General features: G+C 34.5%; 1 protein-coding gene across 4 annotated transcripts in view; it reads right to left on the bottom strand.

Moving 5' to 3' along the window:
• The window catches only part of FSTL5 (follistatin like 5), a 732,413-nt gene that overhangs the window by 63,991 nt on the left and 655,720 nt on the right, over positions 1 to 12,702 (bottom strand). For all 4 annotated transcript variants that reach the window (XM_087437469.1, XM_087437470.1, XM_087437471.1 and 1 more), the window contains one exon: positions 2,121 to 2,228. In XM_087437469.1, the coding sequence (XP_087293595.1) occupies positions 2,121 to 2,228 (108 nt within the window). The remainder of the gene's footprint in view (positions 1 to 2,120; positions 2,229 to 12,702) is intronic.

Below are 12,702 nucleotides of genomic sequence, written 5' to 3'. Positions count from 1 at the left end.
CTATCATCTATCAATCTATCTACCTACCTATCTACCTATCTATCATCTATCTACCAGTCATGCACATATATATGTACACATATGTGTGTATATACAGACACACCCCACACACACACACATTTTGTGTAAATAAATCTTCAATTCTTACATTTTATTTTATATTTTCAGGTATGAGACTTACCTTTCACTCCCACCCAGCAAATATCTTAAAAATTCAGTGAATCTTATTAGCATATTTTTATTAGATATGCTGAGAAAGAGAACCCATTTTTAGTGGGCTGAATAATGTGTGGGAAGTTACTTAACACGTATAAGGTCTTTTTTTCTCCTTTCTGTATGATATTAAAGGAGTTTGCCTAAACTACTTTGTGGAGAGACTGAAACACTGGGGAAGCTATTAATCTATCCAAGTAACATGGATAGATTACAAAGGGGAGGTGAATGGATCAATTCTGAAGAATACGGTGTATTAAAAATGTATACAGCTTTAAAAGAAAAAATATTTTTAACTTTTCTAAGCTGCATTTATTTTAAAGGTAACAGTATTAAAATCATTCATAACAATACAAGTTTTTAAAAATAGTACATCTTGACTTATTTATCTTGTCAAGATTATATTTAAGTACAAAATATCAAATAACTGGACCATATTACCATATTGTGGTAGATCATTCTAACAACTGTCCTCTATGAAGATTGTGCTCTTTGCATCAAGAGATTGGCTGTATTACTCTATTCTCTTGAATCTAGGCAGGCAGTGTGACTTGTTTTGATCAATAGACTGTGGTGGGAGTGACTTTATGTGAATTCTGGGTCCTAGATCTTAATGGGCCTTGCAAATTCTACTGTCCTATACCCTGGAACCACCACTCTGAGAAGATGCTATCCTAAAGGATGAGAGGCGCATGCAGGTGACACAAGGCACCCAGCTAAGCACCACTACCACATGGCAGACAAGGAGGGAGGCCATTTTGGACCTTCCAGCTCCACTTATCAGATGACTGTACCCAATGAGTGCTCCCTGATCACACCGGTAGAAAAACTCCCCAGATTGCCAAGCCACAGAATTGTGAGTGATGAGTCATTCTTTAATTTTGTTTAAGACAAGAAGTTTTGGGGTGGTTTGATTTGCAACAATAGGTAACTGAAAAACAGTATTATATTTTAGATATTTCAAGTGCCACATATTTCTAGTGAAATATGCAATGAACCATCATTCTGATAGTTACTTTAAAATATTTCATTTTAATAGACCTGTCCTTTGTAAGTTAAATATCACAATACCGAAAAAACTTCAGAAATATTTAAAGTATTGGTAGTGACAACTGATTAAAAATAAAAACATTGCATTCAACAGACTTATTGAAAACTGGCAAAAGGTTAATGATTTAGAACTTTGTAAGAAGAGGCATATTCAAGGCAGTGCTACAATCACAGGCGGTTTGAGAAATAGATAAAAGACATTTCTAGTGCCAAACGTTCCTTCCCATTCCCTGTCTGCTTCTTCTTAAACTAACTAACTCCAAAAATCTAAAAACCGTGCCAAACAGTCATTGTCAAAATGTACATATTTTTGTCTCTGTCATGTTCTCATATAAACAACTTCAAAACATATGCAAATTTTACAAAAATGACGCCACATATTTCCCAATTAGAAATGAGCCTGTGCTCTGAAAATAAAATACTATCTGTTTGGAGAAAAATGGAAATCTGCTTTGAGTCTCTGTTTAACTCTCCTGATTTCTATCTCACATGCTCCACCCTCCAGGCACCATTTTGAAAAGAGAGATGGAAACAAGAAAATTCTCATAAAAATTGGAGGGAGGCAGTAAATAGTTGAAAGGTTGATTGTGATTTTTTTTTCCTAATGGCATCAGCTTATCATCATAAGTTATTCTTTTTGCATATAAATCTAACCTTTGATAAATATGATCTACAATATTTTCCCATCTAAAAAAGTACTTGAATATCAACTTTTTTTTCCTTTTCCAGTGCAGATCTAGATGCGATTAAAGTACAGTCCTTGGAAGAATATCATTATTAAATGGTTATAAATATCCAATGAGATGTCAAAAGGTTTATGGATCACTATTTGCTCAAATACACTAAAATGTACTTACCTGTAGTGTTGGAGAAGTCTTTTCCATGGTACCCCAGCTTAGCACCCAGACTTGATCGTGTGATTTGTCATAGTGTAATTTAACTGGGACAGGGTCTGTGCTTACTGCCTGTAGTAAATAAGAGTTGAAAAGAATGTTTTCAGACTGAAATAGTTTAAAACTAAGCCAAAAATTATAGAAGAATTCAAGAGTTTACACGTCAGAGTAAAAATTTATGTTGCCAATTATCTAATTTTCTAAAGCCTTGTTTGATTAATTTGGACATATGTTACTTTTACTCAAACACGTTTTTGCACAATTTTATATAGTCTTGTGTTCATTCATTACCTATGCAAATTGTGTGTCATGGTGAAGCTATTTAGAAACTCAAGATATAAATGATTAATATGTGCATTTTAATCAATTGTTAAATAGTGGTGAGAACTATGTTTATTCTATTAGGTTTTTCTATCCCAGTGTTGGTTATGGGATTTGACCATCTATAATGCTAAAACACCAACAATCTGATATATGATTGTAGCTCTAATAACAGATTACCTAATTTAGTTTCCTTAATGAGAAATCTAAAACCACAGAAAGGAGGAGAAGCAATTTTTTTGTACCACACTTGATGTGGTAAATGTGTTTTTCTGCTAATATTTATAATATTTAGCATTGACTTAAAGCAAAATTTCCAGAAAACAAATTGCTGCCAGGGAGCAATTTCACTCACCTTAATTTCAAGCTATTTATAGTATAAGCTAACACCTTTTTTAAGTGATTTATAGTATAAGCTAACACCTTTTTTAAGTGATTTTAAGTGATTTTTATAGTTATATATATATTTTCTAATTTTATAACGCCAAACAAATTGTATTCAGTAAAAAAATCTTTATCCAATATTGAAAGCATTTCTTTCCAAAGTTCTATTGAATATCCTTAGAGAATTTCCCACGTCTTAGTTCATAATGTAATCCTCTTCTCAGTAGGTTAGTTAAGGGTAAACTATAGTTGTGGTTGAACAACATATAGAGATTCATATTTTAACTACCATGTTGGCAATTTAGGCTTATTAAAGTATTTTTTTCCTAAAACCTTGCCCTGCATTTTATCTATTTAAAATTCTCAATATTCTTGGATTACTGAGGTAATTATTAGATTTCTGAAAAGACCTATTTAAACATTTCTGTATCAATGTCCTCATCCTTTTCTTCCTGGCTAACAGAGCCACGATATTGTCTTGGGATCAGGTGGGCAGCACTATTCTCAGGGAAGGTAGCCCACTTGGTGAGCACCAGAGATTTAAGCCAACAACTAATCCCATTCCCCTTTGACAAGTGCTAATTTTCCCAGCCTCTCTAGAGGCTTGGGGTGGTCACATGGCATATTCTAGTTTGCATATTTTAAATATTAATATGATGAATGATTTCTGAGAATGATATTGCATTTCCATCAAAAGAGACAATAACAAGAGAAGCCTTCTTTGCACCACACTCTCTCTTTCTTTGTGCTTTGAATACTGTCTTATTAGGATATTAAGCCTCAATTTCCAAAGCCATTTGGAGGCCATGAAACAATAAGCTTAAGAAAGAAAAACCAACACTTTGAAGATCCAGCAGGAGAAAAATGACTGAATTCTCGATAACAACCTTGAGTTGCTGCACAAACTTAGAATAAGTATCCCCAGACTTGATGTTATTTGGGATAATTAAATGGTTTTATTACTTAAGAAATAGTCTGGTATTTTGTTAATTGTACTCAAGTGAATGCCAGATGTTTCATTTAAATTCTTCATGTACTGATTGATAATTTCAAAGCATATATAGCAAAAGAGCCATTGTTAATCATTACACTAATAACAAAGCAATAAGATTCCTTTGATTTTTCATATTTTCCCTCTATATTTTAAACTTGATCTATGTATGATTATGATAGTCAGCCTATTTTCCATGCATCTTAAAATGGAATAATCTTTAGGTCTTTAAAACGTTAAAGATAAAATACAGTCACAAGTCACTTAATGAAGGGGATATGTTCTGAGAAATGTGTCATTAGGCAATTGTGTTGTGCAGACATCATAGAGTGTACTTACACAAACCTAAATGGTATAGCCTACTACACACCTAGGCTATATGGTACTAATCTTATGGGACCACCAATAGATATGCAGTCCAGTGTTGACTGGAATGTCATTATGAGGCACATGAGTGACTCAATACAACAAAATAGCTCAATACAACAAAAGCAACAATAACAAAGACCTCATTGTTCTTCAATTGTTAGGATACAGTTATAAAAAGAGCAAAGATCTTTAGATAACTTTAAATATTAGGGAACATTTTGAATGAAAATTTCCAGTTTGTCAGCTCTCATAAGGTTCTTTTCTTTTCACCAGGCCCTTTCATAAATATTATCTTATATGGCATACCACAATCCATAGGTTATGGTATTGTAACCACGGGCCCATTTAGAGCCAGTTCAAACAGACTCCATCTCTTATCAACAAATTGATTAAGGATTGTCTTTCAGAAAAACTGCAAGGTCATGTAGCCAGGGCATGTGCCAAAGAAGAAATTGTGACCTGAAATGATCCTGGAACCAAAGATCCTCCTTCTACAGAACCAAAGGACCGGGATGAGACCAGAACTTGAAAGCAGGACTTTTATCAGAAGCGAGGGGTCCCTCATTCAGGGAGATCTGGTGTTCAAATTCCTTCCCTACCTCATGCAAAAGTTTAGAACCCCATCATAAATGTTTAGAACCTCATCATAGATGTCTAAAACCTTACTGTAAATACCTGAAGCCCACCAATCTAAACCTGTCCCACCAGCGTTTCCACATGCCAACCTGTCCTCCTTAGCCTCTTAAATTTTGTCTCAAATCCTGAATCGGGGAGACAGATCTGAGGGCACATGCCCCCTGTCTCCCTGGAGATTGATCTTGCAGAATAAAAGCTGATTTCTCCCCTCAAAGGCTGGTGCCATAATTAATTGCCTTGTTTATGCTCATCGGGCAGAGAACCCCAATTTTGTGTGGTAACAGTAATAGCCACATAAAATGAGATAAGGAAACTGAGACTCAAGTCTTACCAGTCATCATCCAGCCATTGATCAGCAGGGCTGGAATTTGACAGTCTGTGTTTCTTCCCAATGTGGGAACCTCTCAGCACATGAAAGACCATCCCTCCTAGTTGATAATTTAATTCCTGAAAATGAATGCATTGCCCTCCTATTTATGCCTTATGTATAAGAAACGTTCTTTTGGGTTTTTTCTCTTTTGAAAGATGGAAAGAAACCCATGGGGTACAAATATATGCAGTATCATCTGTATAAGTGGTACAATCCTGATGAAGAGTCATTGAGAGGCAGTATACACCATGCTTCTGAGCATGTATTCTGAGGCCAGCTTCATATCTTAGCGTCTTCACTCAAAGTAAATAATAATAATAATAATGACAATGCTTTGGGAACTCACTAAACTCTTCTGTGGCTCAGTTTCCTCTATAATAAAATGGAGACAGTAGTACACCTACTTCAAAGTGTTGTTGTGAATATTGGGTGTGGTAGTCAATATAAAGTGCTTTAGGGTGTGTCTGGTGAATATTAAACACTATGGAAATACTAGTACTACTGCTACTTCTAGAAAAACTAATTGAACTAAAGGAATTTCATGACAATTAGCATCATAATGTTTTAAGGTTAGAGATGCAATATTCTTATTTAGCAGAAGAAATTGAGACTTAGAAGAGAAAGTAAATAAACAGAGTCTTTGTCCTTGAAGAATTTACAGGCTAGAGGGTGAAGGAGGAGCTTAAAATAACTGGATGTATGTCACAAAATAAAAATAAGGACCAAATGCCTTGAAAGCTCAGGGGAAGAAGTATAATGCAGGGTCAGGGAAGAGGGGAGGAGGTAACGCTTTAATTGAGCCCTAAAGTATGAATAATTTTATAAATGGGAAGACAGAGACTATTTTTTAAAATTAACTTATGAGAATATGTTCCAGGAGGTGTCAGAAGGCAGGCCATGATTAATTGCCTTCAAATAAATTAAGATATATGTATTTGAGGAGGAAAATATCCACCAATTTTCAAAACAACTTCAAAATTTGAAAAATATCTGCTCAATGGTCTCCAAAATTTTTGAACATTTTGTCTTTTAGCATTTCAAAAGTTTGTTATTAAATTCAGTTTATTTTGGTGTTTGGTTATGAAAGCTCACCAAAGCTGAAAAAGACATGATCAAAATGAAGAAAAGCACATCTGACATACTTTATTTGGAAAATGTTTAACTCTTAGGAAAAATCTGTTTACAAGTTTTCAAGTGTGCAGATATAAAACATTTTACAGAGGAAATATTTACAGCAACAAATTTTCAGCAACAAAATCATATAACAATGACAAAAATATTTCCAAACAACCATCTTCAGGATCATCTTGCCATAACCCAATTTTCAGTTAGAAAAAACAAATATTTTCCTACTTATATTGTCAACTTTTGAAAGGGATAAATTATATGTGTTGGATTTTACAAAATATCTGCTAGTATACTCTGGAAATTACTTTAAATGATCAGTCAATTTAGACTATTAGCTTTTGTAAAAGAGAAAGGCACTATTTTTGACACCTTTTCAAAAAATTTCTTGCCACAATTAAACCTGTAAGCCTCTGTGTTATAAAATAGTTAAAATGTTTCTCCACATTTTATGAAAAGGATTGTAAAGATTCTACTATCCTTGACTGCCTTCTTTCTCCCATTCCTTATATCCACAGGAAACCTGCTGGATTTGCCTTCCAAATACTGACCTCTGTAGCCACCACCATGACGAGAGCCTCTGTCATCTCTAATCTCATCATATGGTTTCTATTTTTTCTTTTTTTATTTTATTGCAGTCACATTGGTTTATAACATTGTATAAATTTCAGGTTTACATCATTATACTTCTTTTTTGTGTGTGTGTGAGGAAGATCAGCCCTGAGCTAACATCCGTGCTAATCCTCCTCTTTATTTTTTTGCTGAGGAAGACTGGCTCTGAGCTAACATCTATTGCCAATCCTCCTCCTTTTTTTCCCCAAAAGCCCCAGAAGATAGTTGTATGTCATAGCTGCACATCCTTCTAGTTGCTGTATGTGGGACACGGCCTCAGCATGGCCGAAGAAGCAGTGCATCGGTGCGTGCCCGGGATATGAATCCGGGCTACCAATAGTGGAGCGCACGCACTTAACCGCTAAGCCATGGGGCTGGCCCCATTATTACACTTCTATTTCTGCATAGATTACATCATGTTCACCACCCAAATACTGATTACAATCCATCACCACACACATGTGCCTAATCATCCCTTTTGCTCTCCTCCCTCCTCTCCTCCCCTTTGGTAACCACCAATCCAATCTCTGTCTCTATGTGTTTGCTGTTATTTTTATCTTCTACTTATGAGTGAGATCATAGGGTATTTGACCTTCTCCTTCTGACTTATTTCACTTAACACAATACCCTCAAGGTCCATCCATGTTGTCATAAATGGCTGGATTTCATCATTTCTTATGGCTGAGTAGTATTCCATTGTGTATATATACCATATCTTCCTTATCCATTCATCCCTTAATGGGCACTTACGTTGCTTCCAAGTCTTGGCTATTGTGAATAATGTTGCAATGAACATAGGAGTACATGTATCTTTATGCATTGGTGTTTTCATGTTCTTTGGATAAATACCCAGCAGTGGAATAGCTGGATCGTATGGGAGTTCTATCCTTAATTTTTTGAGGAATCTCCATACTGTTTTCCATAGTGGCTGCACCAGTTTGCACTCCCGCCAGCAGTGTATGAGATTTCCCTTCTCTTCACATCCTCTCCAACACGTGTTGTTTCCTGTCTCATTAATTATAGCCATTCTGACAGGCATTGAGGTGATATCTCATTGCAATTTTGATTTGCATTTCCCTGATAGTTAATGATGTTGAACATCTTTTCATGTGCCTGTTGGCCATCTGTATATCTTCTTTGGAGAAATGTCTGTTCAGATCTTTTACCCATTTTTTAATTGGGTTGTTAGTTTTTTTGTTGTTGAGATGTATGAGTTCTTTATACATTTTGGATATTAACCCCTTATCAGATCTATGGTTTGCAAATATCTTCTCCCAATTGTCAGGTTGTCTTTTCATTTTGTTGATGGTTTCCTTTGCTGTGCAGAAGCTTTTTAGTTTGATGTAGTCCTATTTGTTTATTTTTTCTATTGCCCAGTCAGACATATATTGAAAAAGACATATATTGAAAATATATTGCTAAGACCGATGTCGAAGAGCATACTTCCTATGTTTTCTAACTTCTAACTTTATGCTCATCAACTTGCTCAACAGATTTGTCAGAGTGATTTTTTTTGTAAGCATTAGACAGATCATGACACTAATCTGCTCAAAACACCAAGTGTCTTCTCATTTCCCTCGGAGTAAAATCTAAAAGTCTTTATAATGACTACCAGGCCCTACCTGGTAGACCAGTCACTCCCCAATCTTCTTTCTCTGCACCCCCTCACCCACTACTCTTCTGTTAGTGTCTCCAATCCAGATGCTCTTGACCTTCTTGCTGTCCATCCAACACGGCAGCTACACTTCTGCCTTTTGGAGGGCTTCCCCTAGATAGTCCAGTGTCTGCTTCCTTGACACCTTCTTTGCTCAGAACTCACCTTCTCAGTGAGGCCAATTTGACCACCCTATTCAATATTGTATCCAGCCTTCCCTTTCTTCACCTCGCCTCATCCCTAGCTTTCCCAATCCCATCCGGCCTTGCTCTACCATTTTACCTTTTTCCAATAGCACTTACCACCTTACATATTGCATCATTTACATTTTAGTATCCTTATTTTTCATTGTCTGTCTCCATCCAATGGATGCTAGGTTCCAAAAAGGCAGGTTTTTTGTGTTAGTTTAGGTCAGTGATACAACCTGTGTGCTTAGAACAATACCTTGTAAATAGTAGTACTCAATATATAATTAATGGACCTCTAAATCTACTTAATTGGGAAAAGAAAATTGCAAAATTAAACTACATGCCAAAACTTATTATTATTAAACATCATCATTATTTTATCTAACAAAAGCAATTATACTCTGCACCAGGCTTATTATGAACAAAGTTTTTTTCTTTTTTTTTTTTTTTTTAAAGATTTTATTTATTTATTTTTTCCCCCCAAAGCCCTAGTAGATAGTTGTATGTCACAGTCGCACATCCATATAGTTGCTGTATGTGGGACGCGGCCTCAGCGTGGCCGGAGAAGCAGTGCGTCGGTGCATGCCCGGGATGCGAACCCGGGCCGCCAGCAGTGGAGCGCGCGCACTTAACCGCTAAGCCGTGGGGCCGGCCCCAAAGTTTTTTTCTAAATATTTTACAAATACAAATTCTTTTTATTTAATCTTCACAAGAATCCTTTTGTTGAGGTATGTGCTATTGTTATCTCTTTTGTACAGATAAAAGTAAACAGATGACTAACGGTACCGATGTTGATCCCTGCCTATTGTAAAACTCCCACTTTCCTCTCAAGATACCCTCATATCCTCTATGTATCACATCACCATCCAACACACAGATAAATTCAGACCTTCCAATATTGGTTCATATATTAAATATTTATAAAATGTAATATGATTCCTTTTTTAAGATAAAAAGAAATATAAACAATGTCCTAGGATTCCCTTCCCACAGCTAGTCATCTTTCACCTCCCTTATGTTGCATACACTCCACTTCAGATATGGCTGGTGTATATGTTTTTTGTTTCTGAGCCACCAGCTATTTATCAGGAAAATGGTATAAGTTAAAAGACAATGTTCAAGTATAAGTGATTGGGAAAAAGCATGAGAATATATGCTCATCTTTCACCTCAAAATTAACCTACATAGAATGCTCATTGATTACTTAGAATAAATTTACCTTTGACTACCAATATTATTTTGCTAGAAAAATTGTTTTCAAACTTTGCCTTGAGAAGCCTATGGAAATGAGACTTATTTGTAGCAGGCGATTTGAACCTCCACCATAATAGAACAAAGGGTATCGGTTCTGATTTATTGAATGATTTTGTAAGACTTTGTTTACATAAAAGGTTCTGATACTATAGGCTGGAAATTTCTCTCCCATATCATAAACGCTATGATTTTGGGCACACAGTAGCCCTTGCTTGGCCTGGTGATATTCAGATAATTAAGCCACAATCTGTCTTCCAAAGATTTATTGATTTATTACACATTTTCAGAAATATCTCTCAAATAACATTATTTTGCTATTATAATTGATACTAGTAGTGATCTACATATTCAGGTCCTAGAATCCATATTTCTTAATTTCCCATGTAAGTACAATTTTCAGAGTGTTATATTATCATGATTAATTAGCTTCTTATCCTATTCCTTTGTAAAAATATGTTTAAAATATACTATATAATGTAATAAAGCATTTTTATTTGTCGTAACTTTATAAAGATACTAATAGAAATATTTTTTCTTTAATATTTTAAAACATTGGTTAAGGGTACAATTTTAATACTTATACTATGAGAGTTTTTTTCCCTTTGTTGATCTATAAACCTTTAAGTCTCTTATAATCCCAACATATCTAGTGTTATACAAATTCATCAATATTTCTTGAGGAGGTGCAACAAATACAAAAATTTTAAAATGCATGTTACACCGGTCATGAACCAGTTGTATCTACTTTTATAAAGATGGCTTATTTTGTAAAGGTGAAATACTGATAAGAGCAACAAAGATACACAGAACTTGGGGTTTAGTCTTGACATGAAGGAACAGTGAAGCACAGCTTGTTTATCAGTCTGACAAGGAGAGTACCAGCTGGCTAATTAAGTGAACCTAATTTAAACTAATGATGTAGATTCTCCAGATAATGTGCTAACGGCTAGAGGAGACTGCTGATGACACTTAAGAATACTCCCGCGGTGTTGCAATAAGCCACTCTGCATCCAAGCAGAACCTGATTTTGCTCCGAAGAAGACAAAATGAGGTCAGTTGTTTACTAGCTAATCTTTTATGCAGCAAAACATCACGTGTATGCCATTCTCACCACAATTTTAATAGTAAGATAAGCAATGATCATTTGACTTTTAAAGCAACACCAAGGTTATATAATCCACTAAAAAATTGTGACCTTTTACTTTTTAAGTTGCAGATAGAAATGATATTGAGGTATCCACTGAAAACAAATATACCCTAATGGTAATAATTTAACATGAGGTTTATAAAATCTTACATTGTCAAGAAAATATTTGTAATTTTAATAATAAATTGTAACAATGCTAATCAAATTTTTAAATATGTTTAATCCTAAAATACACATTTAATACCAATCCACACAGTCAAATACATGCAAAAGGAAAAGTCAGAAATGTGATCTCTTAGACAAGGTCAGTATGAAACTCTAGGGATCTAATTTAACTCTATTGGAAAAGAAAGCTTGAAAGATTAAATTTAAATAAATATACTGTCTTCTTTCTCTTTTTTCACATTTTTTTTTCAAGAATAAAGCATTTTGATTTTGGATTTCACTGTTCCATTTCTATATCCACACTATAGAAAATTCTATAGTATTTTCTATCATGTTTGGGAAATGATTAACTAAATTTTGATTATAATTAATATTCTTAGTTGCCCCTGTATGATATACTTGGGTTAGAAAGAAAGAAAGAAAGGTACGACACACAATCAGGAAGTATAACTTCATTTAGATTCAAAAAAGGCTGACTTTGACTCTAGCCTCACTCAAAAAAAGCAGTCAACTTGAGAAAGGATGTTTTACTTTTTATTGCACATTGCAGTTGATTTTAAACGTATGCTCTGCCTTTGGATATAAATAAAGTTTTAAATCACAAATAAAGTTTTTTAAATTTAGTTTTTTTAAGTACCTAGAAATATTCTTTCTTTAAATAGTTCTAAAACTTGAATTATTTGGATTATTAATTTATAAAACAGAAAGTTCAACATCTGAGTCTGTAAAATTTATCATTTACATATTGTTTTTAAATTAGAAAAAACCTTCAGGGAATTTAAAATTCTAAGAGATGAAGTATTTTAAGTATAAAAATAGAGTCATTAGGTTATTCATAATTTACCCTTAAGCATGAACTTTTGAGGACTAAGATTCACATACTCTCAGGTAAAGTTAAGACAAGTATAAGGATGTGCTTTTTCACCCAGCAGGCAGTAGACTGACGGAACTCATTACAGACTGAAATTATATGTGGTTGCAAAAAAGAGAACTTAGACAAATTCAAAGATAGAATATTTTAATTTTTTTAAAGAGAATCTTATGTGTTATATACCTAAAATTTTAGGTTGATATTTATAGTCAACAATAAGCCATAAGAAGTAATGACATTACCAGAAAGCATATTAGACTGAATGTACCCAGTATGGAAATTTTCACTTTACAAATTGATGTGATCTCTAAATTTCTATAGAACAGATTATTGCAGAAGGGCCCCAATCAATGCAGGTGCCACTTCACTCTCCTTTCCGGTGAGGTATTCAGTAGCCCCTGTGATTCAAAACCTTTTCTTTTTATTGACAGAAGGGTCATATTGAACTCCATCATATAC

The sequence above is a fragment of the Ceratotherium simum genome, chromosome 12 (assembly GCF_057802395.1).
Source record: "Ceratotherium simum simum isolate JZ-2026a chromosome 12, ASM5780239v1, whole genome shotgun sequence".
Taxonomy (NCBI): Eukaryota; Metazoa; Chordata; class Mammalia; order Perissodactyla; family Rhinocerotidae; genus Ceratotherium; species Ceratotherium simum.
The sequence above is the reverse complement of the archived record's forward strand: the minus strand, read 5'-3'. Positions and strand labels throughout refer to the sequence as shown.